We start from the raw sequence: 20459 nt of genomic DNA on the forward strand, positions 1-20459 counted from the left end.
TAACAGGAGCGGTGGAACAAGCCACCTTGGTGTGTGATGTGCTCAGCTCCTGCAGTGAGACCCGGGATAACACAGAAAAAGGTCTGATTGTGTGTGTGTGTGAGTGAGTGAGTGAGTGAGAGAGAAAGAAAGAGCATTGACTTGTTTGTTCTTGCTGGGGTGGGACAGGGATACATGATTTTGAGGCCAGCATACTGTCATCACTCCCTATTGCACAGGCCACTATGACATCATCAGGTGTCATATCACATGACATGCTTCAGTTAGTAGCATGACATCACTGTCATCCAATTCTGAGGGTGGAGCCCACGATGCTTGGGTGGTTGCACCGTCATTGCTGGGCAATGCTAGGGCAGGCATGATGTCACCATGGAATTCTTGATGGGTGTGACATCATTGTTATTCAGTGCTAGGGTGTGTGTGTGATGTCATCCCCGTGGAATGTTCAGATGGGTGCGACATCATTGCTATGTGTACTGTCATCCCTATGGAATGCTCAGCTGGGCGTGATGTCATTCTATGCAGTGCTGGTGTGGGTGTGATGTCATCGCTGTGGAATGCTCAGCTGGGTGTGATGTCATTCTGTGCAGTGCTGGTGTGGGTGTGATGTCATCACTTTGGAATGCTCAGCCAGGTGTGGCATCATTCTATGCAGTGCTGGTGTGGGTGTGATGTCATCACTGTGGGTGCGATGGCTTTCTGATCCCCTAAGCAGGAGCCCAGCCCTTTTCTGGCTAGGCTAGAGCAGGTCCCATAGAACCCTGGATGTTACATACAAGAGGTCTATTCCCCCTCTTCCCAAGCTACCAGGAGCCGAGCTCGGCCCAGCCCGGGAAATAGTGGCTCCTTGTTCTTTCTGCCCCTTCCCTCCTTGTTGGTGGAGCTTAAAGAAGAAACAGAAGGTGGGTCTGTCCAAAAGGAACATAAATATTGGATTTTCCTGTGCGGTTGCAGGGACCCAGCCATGAATGTGCCTCTCACAGGCCAGCTGCACAGAAACCTCTTTCATAGCACGGTGCCGTGCTTTGGAGAACGAAACCCTGAAGGGGAAGCAGTCACCCTCAACCCAGGGCACTTCAGGCACATTAGGGAAGGGGAGTCGCCTGGAGGAGGCACTGGCGTTTGGCGTCCAAGGAATTAGCCGGTGTGGGGTGGGTTGGATCATACTGGGGAAGTGCTTTAGCGGACAAGAGGCCGCTGTCGATGCCTGGGACTTGTACATGAGGATCCAAGAGAAACAGCGACCGGGGGCAAGGCTTGGGAGACGGAAGCAGCAGACTGGAAATACCTAGACGCCTTGGCTCACCCACAGTCCGCTCCCAGAAGGGCTGGCTTGGCCCCCTCCGCCTTCAGAGGCACATAAACAAGAGCTTGCTCGAGGGTGGAGGAGGGGTCTTTTACATGAGATGGGAGTCTGAGCAGAGGCCTGCTGCATTCATCAAAAGCAAGGAGGGTTTTGCCTTTGGCTTGGTAGGAGCAGGAAACCCCCAATTCTGCCTCCACCCTCGCGTGGACATTAAATATCGTGGGACAATAATTTAAAGGGATTTTTTTCCCCAGTATCCTCAGCCAGAATCTCTCCTCCCCTCCCCCTGCTGCATTGCCAGGTCTCACAAGGGGCAGCTTCTGCTTGGGGTTAGGTTGGGTACAAGTCACCCAGAAGGTAACTCCGCTGAAGTCAGGCGGTTCCTCCCGATTCACACCGGGATAAGTGGGCAGAGTCCAGCTCGGCCGATGGATGGGGATGGGGGGTGAGTGTAAGGAACGGGGAGCAGAGAAGTGGGGGAGCACTGGAAGGTGTGTGTGCAGGGAGGGGGGCATTTAACCTAGGGATCGGGGTGGGAGGAGGGAGCCCCTGGGGTAGTTTTGTTCCAGGCAGGCTGTGCCTTGTAAAGAAACGTCGTCAGGGTAAGTGGGGCCTGGACCAGCCCGAATTCTGGCCTCCTTCCTCCTGGCCTCTCCAGAAACGCTCTCACTCCAAAGCCGCCTCCTCAGACACTCTGCCACCCCCCAGAATCAACTCATCTTCCACGCTGCGCCTTAGATCTCCCTGCCCAGTCAGGCAGCCCCACCCACCCCAGCAGGCAGCTGACAGGCCCCCATTCCTCCCCACGCCACGCTGCACCTCCCACCGAGCCAGGGGCCCGTGTCCTGGGTCCCACTCCTGGCTCCGAGTCTGAGCGCTCGGGGTGGGGACAGAGTCAGGAGCATGTGCTCAGCTTGCAGAAAACTCAGCTCGAACGCTGGTTCATTCTCGATCTGGGCGTCTCCACCTGCGGGGGGCGGAGAAACCACCTTGCTTTCTGGGGTTGTCCTGTCAGGAACGCTCCCAGGGCCCACCCAGCAGAAAGCTGCACTGTGCCCCCATGCACGGGGCTCTGGGAGGGGAGCACACGGCTCTGTGACCAGGACTGTGCTGAGATCTCTGCCTGGCTGCATCTGCTTAACAACGTGTCCCGCCCGGCTCTGTCTGCGAGGGTTAAGTGGTGTGAGGCTGCGAGGCGTATAACGGGCCTCATTCTGATCTCACGGCTTTACACTGCGGTAATCCAGAGTCACTCCCGTGACGTTCCCCTCTGAGCGGAAGGGCCGTCCTGTGGACTGGCACTTGGGAGATCTGGAGTCAATTCCCTGGCTTTGCTACAGACTCCTGCAATCGGGGGAATCGGCCTAAAGCCGGCCCTGCACGTTGGGCTGGTTGTTGAGTCTTCCTGGGCCTCAGTTTCCCCCCTGGAACATGGGCTGATAAGCAAGGCGGGTCGGCAACAAGACATTCTGTTTCGCAACAGAATTTGAGGTTTTGAGCTTTGTTTTCGTTCTGCGGCAGAGGGAAAACGAGGCAAAATTAATGAGAGCGAGTGAGCGCCACCCTGGAATAGCCAGTCGTCTGGAGGTTAGGGCACTCCCGGGATGCAGAAGGTCGAGGTACAAGTAATCTGGGTTTCCCACATGCCAGGCGACTGCCCTGACCACTTAGCTATTCTGGGGTGGTGCTCTTGCTTCCCCCCGTGATTTCAGCCCGGGCCTCTCGGCGCGGTTCTCATTGTATTATTCAAGGTGATGGGTGTGACCGAGCACGTTGGCCCGCAGCGAGCTCGCATCCCGTCTGCCTTTCGGGGCGGTTGCTGCAGTCCTCCAGCCAGAAAACAAGGGTTGGGATTCCCAGCATCCCTCAGGTAAAAAAACCGCCGCCTCGGATTTACATTGTACAAACACGGCTGCCCTCCAGGAAGCAGCAGGAGGCCGCAGGAGAGCCGTCCCGGCCCCTTCCATCCCCTTCCCCTTCAGAATGTGGAAAAGTCAAACACACTCCCCTTTACTGTGGAGCTCGTCCCTTCCACTGCCCCACCTGGGGCCATCGTGGGGGCAGCTCCCGAGTGGTCATTGCAACAGGGTTCCGGAGGGGGCAAACTAGACTTCTGTGCCCTGCAGCCATGCCTGCTTCTGACCCCCAGCTGACTAGGAAGGGGTGGTCTGGAGCCACTTGCAGCATAGACTCCCCATGTCCTTGTCCCACAGGTGCCGTATTGCAGCTGGCACAGTGGGGCAAAGAGGGACCTTTGGGTCCCGTCCCCCCCCTCTGTGCATACAGGCAGGGCCAGTTACAGTCTGAACTTTTTTCAATAGCAGTCAACAGGACAGCTGTGTGACGCTGTCCCTGGTGCCTCTGTCCCCTCTGAGTGCAGGCAACAGCTCCCTTTCTACACAGCGTTTTTATATTTTATACTGTGATAGCCCCTCCCCCTCCAATCATGGACCAGGACCGCACTTTGCAAGGAGCTGGACATCACGCTGAGAATCAACACTCTCCAGTGGCTCAGAGATCAGGGCCCCGCCCATTACAGGGCGCTGCCGAGAGACAAATATTTAATCTCCGATAAATGATCCCCTCCTGCTTGACAAACGTCTGTTATCGTTTCCTCACGTATCACGCCTTGTGACTCAGCTTGTTGGCGTGCGCCCAAGCAGCCCCCTCCTGTTGGCCGAGCAGCTTCCCGGGCTCCAGCGTCACATGGAAGGAGAAGGGCTCACTTTGCTCTGAGGGCTGGGATATCACAGTCCAGATCTGAGGCCTCTCTGTGGGAACAGAGCTGGGAAGGAGAGAAACTCTGGCCAGGACAGCGAGGAAAGAGTTAGGAAAGATGAGAGGAGTCTGGTTTAAATAGGGCGGGACTTGGAAGTTTCCTTAAGGGTTGGAAGTTGCCGAGCGTCTCCTGAGAAGGACTGAGTGGCCTCAACCCCAGTGGCCTGTACTAGATATTCACCTTGCAGGATCGGGCCCTGAGCATGGTTTTATTAAAAAAAAGAAAATCACAAGAGATAGAGGGCGAGATGAACTGCACCGACTCCGTGCCGCCATGGTGACACATAGAAGACAGCATTTGGCTGGGGATCCTGCTTGGGATTCGCCTGGCATAGGGGGCAGGAACTCCCTAGTGGGCAAAGAGCCAACCTAGTTGGCTCCAATACCATGCAGTCCTAGGGGCCCCTGAGGACTGTTGCCAGATGGTGCAAATTGGAGCAGCCCCCAGGCTGCTCTAACCTATGACAGTTCACAGGGCCCAACGGAGAATCAGGGAGTTGATTACAAGTATCAGGGGGTAGCCGTGTTAGTCTGTATCCACAGAAACAACAAGGAGTCTGGTGGCACCTTAAAGACTAACAGATTTATTTGGGCATAAGCTTTCGTGGGTAAAAAACCTCACTTCTTCAGATGCAAGAAGAAGTGCATCTGAAGAAGTGAGGTTTTTTTACCCAAAGACTAAATCTGTTAGTCCTTAAGGTGCCACCGGACTCGGCGTTGATTACAGTAATCAACCATACCACCCACTGCACTGAGTGGAAACAGCACAGCAGAAAACCTGGCCCAGTATTTTGGGCTCCAAGAGTAACTTAGAGGGGTTTAAGAAATACGAATACAGTCACTAGTGCTCTCCGTGACACCAGAGATTACGGAAATTGAGAGAATTTGTACTAATCGGATTTACTTTGCCCAATCGATTCCAATTCTTTACTGTTTGCATTTTACTCAGCTTGGGCTGTGAAAACAGCCTGGTCAATTTCACTCCTGTTTAAGTCAATTGCACTTTCAGTAGCACAAGGCTGCGGGGCTGGCTGGGTTGCCAACACAGCAGAGGAATGTTTAGCTCAGACAAAATCTTGTTTTCATTGGCATTTAAAAAAAAAAAAAAAATCAAACTTCATGAAAACATTTGCATTAATATTAGGCTTTACAAACAAACCCTGGGCTCCAATAGGCCAGGCCATTGTTTGTGTAATGGTGACAACGGTACAACCAAGACTAGTTGGGTTTTAATCAGCAGCACCTAATGGATACACAAATGGGCGGCTGCTGCCGGGTTGGCTTTCTGCATGCGTTTGCTCATTGCTGGCGGCGATGTGATCCGAGTCAAATGCTCCAGTGTAAAAACTCACCACAACCTCAACCCCACAGAAACCACCCTGGCATTTGGCACTAATTGCCCCCCTCTGGTGGGCAGGCTCGGGGTGATGCTGAGGACTGATCTGATCCCCAGAGGGTGGTCTGTTTCCAGCTCAGAGCTGAGGCATGCGGGTAGCAGGGGGAGAAATGCAGCATGAGGGAAACTGGCCTGATACAGCTCATATTGTGCTTGTTCTGTGGAAACATAAAGTACTTCTGTCTCCAGGGCTGACCTTCGAGCGACACTCAGTTCACCACACAAAATCAAACAACTACAAACCGGTTCTTAAAACGCGGCCCAAGTGACGCTGAGGTCTGAGGAGAGTTCTGGACTCTCCCCTCTGCTAGAGATTCTCCGGGCATGGAGGGGTGGGCATTCCCTAGAGTGCACATAGCCAGCGTAAGTGGCTTCGATGCCATCCTTTCTGCAGCCCTTGCTGCAGGGGGCACTCCGTTGGCAGGTGGTCCTTTGAGGGATGGGTTCTCAAAGCTTTCCAGACTGTGATCCTGTGTTACAGCAGAATGAAGTTTCAGGACCTCCCTCTTAAATCTAGCTAAAAGGAAGGGAGGGTGGACAGCCCCCAGGTGGAGAACCCATGCCATAGGCTGCAGGGCTAGGGTGGGGGAGGACACTTTTTGGCTGGGCCAAACCAGAGTGACACTGACCCTGTGTCCCAGATGGCAATGCCACTCATTCAGCTGTAGAGGGGGTGGGTGTAGGGGCTCATGGCCAGGGCAGGTCAGGCTGCCGGGGAAAATCTGTGCTCCCTGCCACTTTAAATGGGGCTCTGCAGTCCCTGTCTAAAGCAACATACACCGAAAGAGCTGAGATAGGCACAGCCCTGTCAAGGCTGATTCCTCACTCTAGCACGTCGAGTGCAGAAGGTGGGGGCCCGCAAGGATTCTAAAAATTAATACTGGCCACTCCAGGCTTGTATTAAACTCCCAAGGTTACAGCTTTTCTCTGACCTTGGATGGGTAGATGCTGCCACCACCCAAGTGCAAAAGACCCCTTTTAGGACCCAGGAAGGCGCACTTGGGAATTCCTTCCTGTAGGGTACCCTCAAGCCCTTTCACCGCCCCCCCCCCCCGCCCCATCCAGGGAAGAGCTGAGAAAGAAAACAAAGGAAATCAGCTGTTACCACAAGCTAATTAAAAAAACATGTGCACAAACCTCTTAAGACACAAAAATTCAAATCCTGTTCTTAAAAAAGGTAAATTTTATTAATAACAATAAGAAAGAAATCCATTTGAAAACTCAGGCTATTGCTAGATTTTAAAAGAACAATTCCAAAAATTAAGCACCCAAAATAGCTTTCTTGGGAGTTCAGCTTAAAGGTTACAAGCAAACAAAAGCATCTGAGGTTAGCACAGAGGAGTCCATTAGCCATAAGAAATAAACCTAATCGCGTCTTCCTAAATATTTCCTGAGCTACTCACATAGCTGGGTTTTTGAATAAGCAGTTTCTAGGTATGATTCTGATGGTTTCATACCTGGCCCAAGCTTCTCACAGTTCCCCTCTTCCTCGGAGAACAACAACAGACACAAAGGGGAAGTTTCCCCCCAATTTTAAAAAGTTCTAGCCTTCCCATTGGCTCTTTTGGTCAGGTGCCCACTCCCTTTCTTTTACCTAGGGACTTTTTTAACCCTTTATAGGTAAAGCAAGTAGAGAACAGCTACTAACAGGGCTGGCTGGGTGTTCATAAAAGGGAGTGCCCTTCATTTATCACAGCCCCCGACACCATAGTGTCTGAGCACTTCACAAGCACTGATGCATTTAACCTCGCAACACCCCTGGTCAGTTTCATTAGCCCCATTTCACAGGTGGGAAACAGGCACAGACCCGCCTGCAGTCACTCGTGAGTCAGTGATAGAGCCAGTCACTAAATCCAGCTCCTCTGAGTTTCACGCCAATGCTTTTTCCACACAACCATCTCCTCTCCAACATGCTGAGGTCATATGCCCGGAGGATCACAGGCTGCCTTGCCGGAGGATCTAAACACACGGAGACCCAGGAACACCTGAGTTCTAATCCCAGCTCAGACATTGACACCTCTCTTTGGCCTTGGACAAGTCACTTAGTTCTACTTCTGGTTCAGCTTCCCCCTTTGTCAACTGGGGACGATGATAGTGGCTTTGTGCGTGGGTATCTGGAGGGGGGAATTCTGAGGGTTAGCTCAAGTCTGACAAACACTAAGGCATATTAAGATTCCCGAGACAGCCCCCTCTGGGGATAAGAATGGAATTTAGGTTGTGAGCTTTGAGGCAGGGACTGTCTGTTTGTCCAGCGCCTAGCACACTGGGGTCCTGGCTCATCACTGGGGCACCCAGGAGCTATGGTAATACAATCATAATAATGTAATGCTTCGCCTTGCCTTTCTTGGCTTTGGTTTCTGAGTATTTATTTACAGCATTTGTGCTGTCACCACACTGAGGTCATCGGCTCCGGCCAGTGAACCGGCTGCATGTGATGTTGGCTGGCACGCCTCTAGAAGAGATCTTTGTGGCCCCAAAGCTTCTCTACTATGTGACACCCGGCTGAGAGATGGCACATTATCGACTGCTCCCTGTTCAACAGTGTCCAAAAGACCAATTTTCATCCTAAGTAAATGTAACCATTTCATTAGTGCCCCTTCATATTGCTATGGCAGTGGTCAACACATGGTGCTGTTACATGTAGTCTTACAAGTTTCTTTTTTTGGCAGGCAAGCATGTGTTTAGTCTTGGAAGAAACTGCTGTGTTGTGTTTTGTGATGATATTTCTTTCTGGGGGAGCTGTTGCAAGCAGTGGGGAGGATGCTCCCTGCCTTAGTCTCTCCAACTGGAGTCAATTCTGGAGGCTGAGATGCTCCCTGGCAACAGGGCTTTGGTATTTGGGCTCAGATTCTTGACAGAAAGGATGCCTGCATGCTATTTGTGACCACCTCTGTTCTAGGACTGATGTATATAAATCCTCAAGGTCTTGCCACTGGAATACAACAACAGTGCTGAGGACACTTAAGTCGACAAGGAGGGTGGGGAAGCTTTGTGTCACATGGAAGGAAAAGAGAGCTCTAACCAGAGGTTTCTAACCACAGCTGCATTTTGTTCCCAGGTTTGACTATCAGGAGTTGCTCCACAACTCCACCTTCTGCATCATCCCTCGTGGCAGGCGGCTGGGCTCCTTCCGCTTCCTGGAAGCGCTGCAGGTACCACAGCGGGCGAGACAGCGGGAAATGTCTGTAGTCAGTCCGTGAATTTCCCTCCTCACCCCAGTCCCAGGGCACAGGAGCCTCTGAGAGTGGAGAGAGAGAAGCAGAGCAAGACCCTGCACCTTCCCCCTTCCCCACACACTTATCTCAACGTCTCCGATCCTGCTCCTCAGAGATCTGTCCCCCTTCCCCAGCCCCCTTCCTCTTCGCTCCTTCTACCCATCTTCTCTTCTCCCACTTCCATCCCCTTCCCTGCCACCCTCCACTCGCTGCTAGCCCTTCCTCTCCATTCCCTTGGTAGAGAGGCAGCCATCAGGAGGGTCCCTGAGGAAATCATGCCTGCCTCGGGCTGGCCGTGAGAAGGGTTAATGCTCCCAGGTCTTGGACGAAAGTGGGCTTTGAAAGGGGGCTCTTTAGAAAGTACTTGGGCTTCCAATACTACTAGCCAGCTGTTGTGCGCCTCCCTCGGGCCTGGTGTTTCCCAGTGGCTGGGCTGTCGGTCCCTGAGCTGGTGGCTACAAGGCTCAACGGCCTGGGTCTCACGAGCGCCGTTGTCTGCTGTTTCTCATCGATCTAGGCTGCTTGCATCCCCGTGCTGCTCAGTAACGGCTGGGAGCTGCCGTTCTCCGAAGTGATCGACTGGAGTAAATCGGCCATTGTTGGGGACGAGAGGCTCCTCCTGCAGGTAACGCAGAGCCATGCTGCCTATGAGAGCCCGGCCTGGGATGGCACAGCGCGGTGGGGCACCATGCAGTGCCATTGTGTGAAGTGCCTTTTGCTCACAGCGCTGGACATCGGATCACCCTGTTCTGACAGCCTGGCTCTGGGATGGATGGGTGGATCATTCGTTAGCTGACTGCTGCAACAGAGCCAGCCGGGGCAGCCAGCAATCAGAAATTGGCCAACCAGTTGGTCCCTCTCCCAACCCTTTTCCCCTGTCTCCCATGGCAGATGTGTCCTGCCTCACCCTCCCACAGCTAGCTTAGAGCCCAGCTGCTCCCACTGAAGTCAGGGTGAGCTTTGCTATTGACTTCGGGGGCGGGCAGGCAGGATTGGAAGGATCATTAACATCCCGCAGGGACGGCTTAAGGGAGAGTGCTAGAGAGGCGTTAATCAAAGGCCTGAGGGGACACCAGAGAAACTCGCTCATTGCTGCAAAGTGCATTGCCTGCAGGTAATTGAAAATAGTGTCTGGCCTGTGCCCTTGTCAGTGCAAAATGATGGATTTGTGTAGGCCCCAGCGGCGGCTCCAGGCACCAGCGTGCCAAGCGCGTGCCTGGGGTGGCAAGCCGCGGGGGGCGTCCTGCCGGTTCCTGCGAGGGCGGCAGTCAAGCAGCCTTTGGCAGCATGCCTGCGGGAGGTCCGCTGGTAACGCGGATTCGGTGGCAATTCGGCGGCGGGTACACCAAATCCACAGGAACGGCGGACGTCCCGCAGGCATGCTGCCGAATCCGCGGGACCGGGGACCTCCCGCAGGCCCGCTGCCAAAGGCAGCCTGCCTGCCATGCTTGGGGCAGCAAAAAAGCTAGAGCCGCCCCTTGTAGGCCCTATATAAACAAGCCTGCGGTGCACCTCTGCAAGGAACATTAAAGGCTAGATTGTAGCTTTAGGCTCAGCCCTGAACAAGGGCTGGCATTTAAGCTGCCCCCTTTCCCCACCCCCGGAGTAGTCGTGTGAGGAACAAACCCCTTCCCCCTTGCTCTGAGTGTGTAATAATTTGCTACTGGCCTATATCCACAGCAAGTTCCAGTGAGCCCCAGGACAGCTCAGGTGCCAATGCTGGCTGGCACGTTGAAGGGGGAAGCCAAAGATCCACCTGCCCACTCCCCCACGCCTGCTCCCCTGGGGTGGGTGGGGTGAGCCGGCGCTATGCACCCAAACCCAAGGTCCAAAGAGCCATCACAGGGCTGGCAGACGAAGGAGGTCTGACTCCCCCTTAGTGCCCTGCAGGGGTGTCACGTTAACTGTTGAATATTGACTCCTTTAAATGGGCAACGGAACTTCACATTCCTCTGATTGTTCCAGGCCAGGCTGGACGTTTCCAAACACACCTTTCTGGGGTGAGTGTGAAGTCACCTTCCCAGCGGCTGATCCGGGCTGGGGGAGGCCAGTGGTATTGCAGGCAGGCTCCAGGTTCCACCAGGGCTGCCCGATACACAGAGAGCTGCTTGTTGCTGACTGTGGGAGTCCCAGGCAGAGAGCCACATTGGGAAGACATCGAGAGGCAGTCGGGGTTACGGGGTGAGAGGTGCCACAGCTCTTCCCTGGGCTGGGTTGCACCCCAGAATGTGCGTGTCACAATGGGCAGACAGTCCTAGTCACAATCTAGCCCAGAATCCCTCTGTCTCAATTTAGGAGAGATGGCCCAGTGGTTAAGGCATTAGCCTGAAACTTAGGTTCAATGCCCTGCTCTGCCACAGACATCTTGGGTGGCCTTGGGACAGTCACTTTGTCTCTCTACGCTGCAGTTCCCCATCTGTACAATGGGGACACTAGCACTGCCCTGCCTCACAGGGGAAGATAAATAAAGATTGTGAGGTACTCAGGTGCCCCAGGAATGGGGGCTCCATACATAACAGAGACAGGCAGACAATCCGCATACTAGGTAAGGAAAACTGCACCCCTTTTAGAGAGGGGGAAACCGAGGCACGGGGTAGTTATGTGACATTGCCAAGGCCACAGAGAAAGTCAGTGGCAGAGCTGAAAATAGAACTGAAGACTCCCAAGGCCCAGCTGTTAAAAAACACCAACAAAAGAACCCTTGTAGGGGTCTGTTTGATATGGGGTGAGGGTCCTTTTAAGGATTTGCACATCAGGCTAAGAAAAGTGGCCGGATCGAGGCCTGTTTTTGCTTAAAATGTTTTTAACCCTACAGTGCTCTGGCCAGGGTTAGGGCCCGGCTCCCCAATCAGAGGGAGTAGACACTGCCTGGCCGCATAAACCTTACTAACCCTGTCCCCTCTCTCTGTCTCCCCCTTTCCGTGGTTTTTGTCCTGCTCAGATTCCTTCCACCGTTCGCTGTATCCACAGTGACAAGATCCTGGCGTTCCAGCAGCAAACCCAGTTCCTGTGGGAAGCATATTTCTCCTCCGTGGAGAAAATAGTGCAAACCACCCTTGAGGTGAGCCACAAACTTCTGGTATCTCTCCCACAGCAGCTCCCTCGGTGACCTTTCCACATAGTTTGGTTGTTTTGAAACAGGCTGCTTGCAGCAGCAACAACAGCTGGGACCCACAAGAGCCGGGTGGTGGAAAATCCCACCCTGTCGCCATCCCGTAAGGGGTGAAAGCTGATCAAGGGAGAGGGACTGGTACCGGCTCAGTGAGTAGACTGATGGGAAATGGATAGCTACTGCAGTGCCAGCCACTAGGGGGCACTGTAGGGGATGGGGCAGGAGTGCTGGTTGTGGGGGGCTGCCTAGCTACTCCAGTCCCAGCCTCTCCCAGCAGGGGGCGCTGTAGGGAATGGGGTGCTGGCTGATGGGCTTGCCTAGCTATGCAAGAGGAGCGTATGCCAGGGGCCTGCGTCAGCCTCACTGGGCAATATTTTTGTGGACTTTTCTGCCCAGGGCTGGGAAAGGCTCAGAGCTCTGGTCCGTGTGTTAGCAGCTGGGATCGGAGAGGAAGATGAATTTGTTCAGCTAAGTGGAAGGGGACAATAACAGATGTTGCCCACGGACCTGTTGCTTTCTGGCTTCAGGGCAATTCAAATCCCTACTGTCGCCACTCTGGGCAATCGAACTCACATGTTCCTGAGTAGCTCAATGGAAAGAAAAGACTTTAACTGGAAGCGATAAGCAGGATGCCTTGTCTACAGGAAGCCAGTTGCCGCATAGCATCTAGCCGGGCTTCCCAACTCTGCCCCGTGTTTGGCTTCTAACCCCGTTTCTCCCTGGAGTAGAACATGAGCATGTGTGTTTTATACACCACTCTCCTCCTTTAAGGCATCACTGGATGGCAGTGGATAAGCCAGTAAAGAAATAGGTTCTCTAGCCCATTCTGTACCAAGCTACCTCTCTTCCTTTACCATGTTCTCCTCCCCTGGAGACCACAGGTTCAAATCCCACCCCGCTCCGTTATGACCAACATTTACCATCGGATGGCTCTTCAGTGGCACACGTGACGTGAGCATGGGGGGGTTTCTCAGCACAGCTCCCAGTGGACAGGTTTCCACACCAGAGAGACCATCCCCAAAACTGATGACCTCAGCAAGGCCAGGAGCTCGAGGGAACTGGTGGGCAGAGACCACTGGCCAACATCATCTTATTGTTTCCTTGAACTGTGCTGAGCTCCCTCATCTCCGTCTTTCTCCACCTGTTGTCTCTGATCTTACTGTGAGCTCTTTGGGGCAGGGGATATTTTTCGTTCTGTTTGTACAGCGCCTAGCACACCAGGGTCCTGGGGCTCCTGGGTGCGACCACAGCACAATTCATAAATATCATAATCATAGTAACAATAATAACTAACAGAGGCCTTCAGGCCCCAGGGCCATCTATGCCGCCCCTCTGCCGAGTGTTAACTTCACACACAGCAAAGCTGTCAGGCTGCGAGTCTTTCGACTGGCATTTCCCCTTTGGGAGCAAGATCTGGACTCATCGATATCTTTAACTCAAAGCCTCCCATTGGAAAGGAGAGCTGCAGGATCGTGTCACGATCCAGGGCTCACCCCCTGCCGATAAACAGAAAAGAGTTTGATATCTAGCCGCCAACGTCATTTCTGGACGGCCTGCCAGCCTGGGCCGCAGGGAGGCCGCTTCTCCCTGTTATTCCGGTTGGGTCGGAAGAAGGACGTGCCAGGAAGTCTGGTTTGTGCCGTTTCCAGCCCTGTTGTTGCAGATCAGCAAGGCTGCGATCGTTCAAAGCAGCACGGTTGGCCGCTCATCCAAACCAAATGCCTCGACCTTCTGAGGTTTGCTCAGTGTTATAAATAGGGAGCGAGCTCCCGGGCCAGATTTTGTACCCGTGGGGAGGTGCCCCAGCATGAGCAAAGCGCTCAGCATCTGGATACAAAGTGCCCTGAGCTCCTGGGGGGCTGGTTCATCTCAGGATAGCTGGCCAGTTCTAGAGCTGGGGACTTGGTTTCAGCCCATCTCCTGGTTACGCGTTTGGGCCTTGATTCTGCTCCCACTCACTGGTGTAAATCAGGAGGAACGCCACTGAAGTCAGTGCGGTTACCCTGGGGTAAAGCTGGTGCGGCAAGGGAATCAGGAAGTTATGCATTGACCGCCATACAGTAGAAGCAGGAGCCCGCCACCTCCCCCCAACTTTCAGGCTGAGGGATGGTTTCGGATGGAAGCCATGCAAAATTCAGTGACCAAGTGGGGCAAAACGTGGTGGATTTGAATGGGTTTCATGCTGATTTGAACCTCAGAGCAAACACTCAGGGGGATGATCCCTCCAAATCAGCCTCCCGGCCCCCCAACTCTGCACCACTGCCAGGTCCTGCCGTGCCATCCGGGGCTCAGCAGAGCGCAGCACACTCTTTGTTTGGGGGAGGTGGGGGGGACCTGGCTTGCATTGTCCCAGCCCCACGTTTGCAATTGGATGTCGTCTCCTCTGCGCAGCACTGCTGGATTGATGAGCCTGCTTGCTAGGGTGACGAAAGCTGTCTCTATCTCCCCGCAGATAATAAAGGATCGGCTGTTTCATCGAGAATCCCGCCCCAAGTTCGTGTGGAACACGCTGCCTGGGGGGCTGCTGGCTCTGCCGGAGTATTCCACCCACCTCGGCGACTTCCCTTTCTACCACCTGCAGCACGGTAGGAACCGCTCCCCCCGCCCACCCCTGGACGTGCCCTGCGCGTCCCTCGGGAACCCCTGACTGATCCGCTCTCTCCCTTTGCAGGGTCCAGCCCCTCCGGCAAGTTCACAGCTTTCATCCGGGCCGTCTCCCCCGTGGTCTCCCTCTCCCAGCCCATCCTCAAACTCATCCAGGCCGTCTCCAGATCCCAGCACTGCGCCCAGGTCAGGGGCAAAGGTTAACTCCCCCCCCCTACTCCGGGCTCCCAGGTTCTAGCGCTGAGGAAGAGAAGGCGAGGGCCCCTACTGTTTTGTTCTTCCTGTTAGACCTAGAGACAGGCCCGAACCAGATACCCCCGGGCTTTGGGAACATTTGGGTGGGATCTGAACCCGTCTCCCATTGAAATGACTGGAAAGGTCCCCGCCGACTCCAGCAGGCATTGGGTCTGGGGCCTTGGTGCTTTAGCCCCACCTCTGACACTGGCAGATAGAGACCTGGAAAGGCCCTGGTTGGTCAGCGTGCTGCTCTGAGCCCCGCCCCCGAAAACTTCCACCAAAAAGTCAGCCCACAGCCGCTCCATTCGCCCCGCTGGAGCAATGCTAATTTACACCCACTGAGGATCTGGCCCCACTGATTTGAATGGAGCGATGCTGAATCACCCCATGTGGGGATCTGACCCACTCACAGCTATGGCGTGACCCTGATTTATGCCAGCTGGGGGCTTTGGGCCCATTGACTCCCATGGAGTGACACCAGCCGTGGAGCTGGCCCGGTGGGATTTGCAGATGTTCAGCACCTCTGGAAATCAGATGCAGAGGGTTTATTTGGGGCAAAGGGATGGGAGAGGGGAGAGTTTTATGTACCTCAATCAACCACCCTCTTTAACTAGACCTCGGCCCACGCCCGCAGCCCTGGGCAGGCGCGTCAGCCTTGGCAGGATGATTTTTAATTTCGAGCTGGGAGAGCGCTTCCAGGCCCCAATTAGAAGCTATTTACATAGCAAGTAGAAGTTAAAAGCAGCCACAGGTGAGCGGTTGGGCCCCTAGCGACGCCCAGGTTTGTTTGATTAAAGCGCGGGTGGTGGCTCGGTGCCAGGCTCGAACTTTCCAGCTGGGTGAGAGGACTGGAAGACTGTGGGTTTGGGGCACACCCTCTGCCCTCCCAGACACACAGAGCCACCTCCATGCGCTGACCGAGGCACCCTCGGGTTTGGTTTTAGATCCTAGTCCTGTGGAGCTGCGAGAAGCCGCCCCCGCCGAGGGGGAGATGGCCCCAGACAGCAGTGCCTTTGACAGTCATTCACGGCCGGCGGAAAGTAAGCGGGCGCCAGATCGGTTTGTTTGTGAGCCTCTGTTGGCGGGACAGGGAGGGCTGTGAATGGGCTGTGCACCCCCAGTGCACGGTGGGGCTGCCGCTGGCCGCTCTGGGGCAGCCCGGCCCTCCCAAGGGCCAGGGGAAAGCGCGGCCGAAGAACCGCAGCGCGGATTTGTGCGTCAGGGAGTGGCTCAGCGGTGGCCCAGCCAGGACTCAGCGGCAGGTGCCCGCTGCTCTGCTCTAGCCTGTGGTCTCCAGGGAATGGGGAAGGGGCGGAGAGGCTCTGGCCCCCTCCCTGACCCTGCTGTTCCCTCTCGCTCAAGGTAAGCGACCGTTTCTTCCCGTACTCGGCCATCGGGACAGATGCAGTGCTGAGCCTGGATGAACACACCAGCCTGTCGACCAGCGAGGTGAGGGGATGGGCGGGGGGCTGGTGGGACGCAGCGAACTAGATAAAGACGCCTCATGGGAGAGCAGGAGATCAAGGGGCTTCACAAGCTGTCCACGGATTAGCCACTGGGCCAACAGGGCCGATCCCTAGGGGCTCCGGCCAATTGGGGGGCCCTGGAAAAATGGGCACCCCCGTGCCCTGACCCACTCTGCCCCCCCGGTGTTCCTGCCCTGCCCCACTCTGCCAGCCCACCCAGTGCTCCGACCTCACTCTCCGGCAGGAGCGCAGGACAGGGGTGGGGGGACTGCAGGTGGAATGGGGGAAAGGGGCCCCCACTTGTCCTGGCCCAAGGCCCCCCAAAACTATAATCCGCCTCTGCACACAGAGCACCATGGAATGTGCAGCCACCTCTCGGGTGGAACGTGGCAGCTGTTTAACAGGGCGCAGCAACTCTACAGATCATGTGATGTGCCGAGTGCCCTCAACTCCCAGGGCCTTCTAAAGCAGGCTCACCATCGCAGGATCAGGCCCCAGTTGAGGGCAGGAGGGGCAAATAAACTATGGTGGGAATTGAGATAGACCCTGTAATAATAATCAAGCTAGAATTTGGCCAGGACGTTGGGGTTAATACTCACCTCTTACAAAATGTGCCCCCGGCCCTGAACAACCAGCATCTCCCCAGCACAGCACCCCATGCTGGGTCATTGGCACTTCCCACACTAGGGCACCAGATCTCCCGGGCTAACCAGGGCTGGGCTGGGAGAGTACTTGAATAAGAGACCTCCAGGAAAAACCCAAATGGCAGCATGCCACCTCCTGAATCGCCCACGCCTCTCGCTGAGACACCTGGCTGGGCCCGGCAGGCCCTTCGCCCAAGTACGCGCCCGGCCCAAGGGCGCTTACCGCGTGCGATGTGGCAGGCTCACGTGGCAGCAGGCAGCCTGGCCTGCACGCCAAGGACTGAGGCATTGCGTTTCTGCTCTTAGCTGGTTGGGGTGTGGCTTGGGGTAGAGGAGCCATGTTCTCAAAAGGAGTGGGGAGGTGCAGGTTGCTTGGCGCAAGGCGTCGAGGCTTGGAGAGGTACAGAGGGCATTTTGAAGATGTGTCTGATCTTCGCAGAGAATAGCAATGATGGTAAAGACCTAGTGGGTCAAATCCAGACGGTCTTTGTCCCAGCCAGGGTAGCTCTGCTCTCCGCAGTGTTCTCCTCCAAATGATGGAGGCATTTGATTCTGGATCTGCTGCTTATCGGCCCTGCCCTGGTGGTGAACTCTCCCTGTCTGGCTCCCCAGGTTGACTTTGCCTTTGTGGTGTGGAGGAGTTTCCCCGACCGCATTGTTGGGTTCCCCATGCGGAGTCACTTCTGGGATTCCAGCCAGAGCCAGTGGGGTTACACCTCCAAGTGGACCAACGAGTTCTCCATGGTTCTCACCGCAGCTGCGTTCTATCACAGGTAAAGCACCTTCTCCAGAACTTCCGGCCTGAGGGTCCCAGGCAGAGTGAACGCTGGAGGGCTCTGTTCTTCCACCCAAAAGCTCCACTGGAAGATGAATTAACTCGAAGCCACCCAGTGGTAGGAACAGTCGATAGCCCAGACATGGAGGCTTCGGTCATAACAGGCCTGGAGTTAGATAGAGGATCTCAAAGCACTTACCCTGGACTGGGATGGTGGCTGCCATTTGCTGTATCTGTGCAGTGTCCGGGACAACGGGACCCAGCCTGGCCGTGTGCTAGAAGTGGTCCTGCAATGTAATCGAACCCCATGCCCTGGGAAGGAGCTCACTAGAGCTAACCTCCTTTTGAAGACAAGGACAGTGAAGCTCAGGGAGACCTCGGCCAAGCTTTTGAAAAAGAGGAGGCTAAAGGTAGCTCCCTAAATCCATACGCAGGGACCTAAATAAGTGGCTGGGGTGCAAGGAATGCCGAGCACCCAGCGCCGTGCATCCAGGAGCGCTATGACTGGCGCCCGTTTTAGAAAGTCGCAGCCTGAGTGTCGAGGGCGGGAGGAGAACGCAGGTCTCCTGCCTTCGGCTCACAAAGACCAGCTTCATCTGTGCCACGGATGGAGCTGCCGAGCCAGGCGGCTGGTACATTAGCCTGAGCATCCGTGGCTGGGGAAAATCCTGGCCGTGGCAGGCCTCTGGAATAGAGGAGAGGCGAGGGACACAGAGCGAGGACAGGGCCTGTCTCCTCCCCCGCCTGTGCTGCCCCGTGGAAGGAGAGGGCCGTTGTGAGTTGCATTGGGGCTGTAGGAAGCCTTTGGCCCATGGGATATGCTCTGGCCACCCCCAGCCCTGGGGAACGGGATGGTCCCTCAGTGGCTCATGCTCTTTGAGACCCCCCCGCCGCAGATATTATCACAGTCTCTGCCTTGCTTCCCCCACCCCCCCAGGTATTATCACAGTCTCTTCACCAATTCCCTGCCTGCTGGCCTGAGGAGCCTGATCGATCAGCTCTCCAACTGTGAAGACATCCTGATGAACTTCCTCGTGTCTGCCGTCACCAAGCTACCTCCCATCAAAGTGACCCAGAAGAAGCAGCACCAGGAGGCAGCCCCCCAGCAGGTAGGGAGTTGAGAGACCGAGACACGAGCATATCAGGCACAGGGGGCGGGGGGAGGAGTGTAGACTCCTTGAAGTTAGGGTCCTCTTGAGCCCCCTTGGACAGTGCGGATGGGTCCTGCTGCCTGGGCCCCGGTGCCCTGCCCTATTCAGTCCTTCATGACTTAAGCAACGGAGCTGCCCTGTCCCCGAGGGAAGCCGTCCCGCACCCAGGTAGATCTCACCACTAGGCAATGTTTCCCCAATAGCCTAAAACATCCAGGCCTTACCTATTAACCTCTTGCTGCTCAGAGCTATATGCCCAGGGGCCACCCTAAATATTTCCTTTACATCCTCAGGGCTTACCCTGTCCCAGCACCCGCAGAGAGCTCCGTCTGCTTCCCACCCTGCCTCCTAGCCAACTCCCTTCAGACCCCTATCCTGGGCAGCATCGCTCCGGCCCCCCGGGCTGCAGCCACGTGGGGGCAGAGCACAGGGCTGGCGGCAGGCAGATTGTGCGTATCCCAGCTCAGCTCAGAGACTGCTGTGCCGTGTGGGGCAGAGGGAGGGGGAAGGAACCGGAGACGGGCAGTCCCCTCAGGACAAGACAGCAAAATAAAAGACCGATACTTACCAGATGGGCGGAAGGCGCAGATTGTAACTGTTAGGTGCACAATGTTCTCCCTAGAGCGGCAGCAACTTGTCTCTCCCTGATTTAAAGGGCCAGCTTCAGGAAAGGCATTCTGGGAAAGGCTCCTATCAGTGGGCGACCCCACAGGCCACTGCTTCTACTTTCCTCCGGGGCCTGGTCTTAGGCCACTTCCCCTACAACGAACAACAGTAGCTGTTGCAACACGGCTCCCACAGGGGGTTCATTGCTCGGGGTGGGATCTCTCAGAGAGCTGGGGAGTGCCTGGCTCTCCGGCTTGTTCAAGGCCAACCTATGATTTCGGTGGAGAAGGGAGAGCTGTGGAAACCCCCACCTCTCAGCTCTCCCTCTGATCTATCAGTCCCTTAGCTCCCGTACCCCCACTTCTGTGCTACCTCCGTCTGTAGTTTTGTTGGCTTCTCCTCTCCCTCCTTTGGGGCTTACAAATGAGCTGTTAGGTCAAATGCCTCTAATTTAGGGTCTGCTCCTGATCCTGTGGAAATCAATGGTAAAACCACCGTTTTCTTGGGAGCGGGACAAGTCCCTAAGCCTGTGCAATCACCCTGAGCGCTCTCTTCTCCCCTTGCACTCCGTAGATGTCCAAGAGCGCGGCCGTCTCCAGCGGGAACCTGCACTTCTCCCAGCGCCAGGACTGCCTCAACCAGTTCGCAGCCTGGTTTGGATACATGCCGCTGGTGCATTCGCAGCTCCGCCTGGACCCCGTGCTGTTCAAGGACCAGGTGTCCGTGCTGCGCAAGAAGTACCGGCACTTAGAGAAACCCTAGCGCCGGGGAGACCACCGCGGAGCCCTTGAGAAGCAGAGCTGGAGAGGAGGCAGCCGCTGTGTGGGACGTTTTATTCCCATGCTCCTAGGATACCGGACTGAGCTGGAATTCCAGTGCTACAGACTTTAACGTTACTGATCTAGCCTTCGTTACAGCCACGTGAACTGGAATCCCGGTGTGGCCTGGGGCAACATTCCTTGCTTAGAGCTCCCTAATGCTGGGCTCTGAGCGGGATACACTCACATTAACAGTAGCTGGCGAGATACTGGAAGGAATTTTGGTCTTTATTGGGTTTTACCAGTACAAATAAAGGTTTGAAGGAATGATGGGCTCTTCCATTTCTGCCTTTGGAGTCTCAGCCTGTCTGCCTTAAGCAAAAGAGGCTGGTATTGAATGTATATTCCACT

General features: G+C 55.3%; 1 protein-coding gene across 1 annotated transcript in view; it reads left to right on the plus strand.

Annotated features, from left to right (window-relative positions):
• The window catches only part of EXTL1 (exostosin like glycosyltransferase 1), a 46985-nt gene extending 26602 nt beyond the window's left edge, over positions 1 to 20383 (plus strand). Inside the window, exons 2-11 of the mRNA XM_034754047.1 lie at positions 8539 to 8632; positions 9213 to 9320; positions 11637 to 11756; positions 14260 to 14392; positions 14479 to 14597; positions 15593 to 15688; positions 16011 to 16097; positions 17371 to 17531; positions 18471 to 18642; positions 19864 to 20383. Of these exons, the coding sequence (XP_034609938.1) occupies positions 8539 to 8632; positions 9213 to 9320; positions 11637 to 11756; positions 14260 to 14392; positions 14479 to 14597; positions 15593 to 15688; positions 16011 to 16097; positions 17371 to 17531; positions 18471 to 18642; positions 19864 to 20052 (1279 nt within the window). The 3' untranslated portion in view covers positions 20053 to 20383. The remainder of the gene's footprint in view (positions 1 to 8538; positions 8633 to 9212; positions 9321 to 11636; positions 11757 to 14259; positions 14393 to 14478; positions 14598 to 15592; positions 15689 to 16010; positions 16098 to 17370; positions 17532 to 18470; positions 18643 to 19863) is intronic.
• Positions 20384 to 20459: the final 76 nt, after the last annotated feature.

This window comes from Trachemys scripta, chromosome 20 (genome assembly GCF_013100865.1).
Source record: "Trachemys scripta elegans isolate TJP31775 chromosome 20, CAS_Tse_1.0, whole genome shotgun sequence".
Classification (NCBI taxonomy): domain Eukaryota; kingdom Metazoa; phylum Chordata; order Testudines; family Emydidae; genus Trachemys; species Trachemys scripta.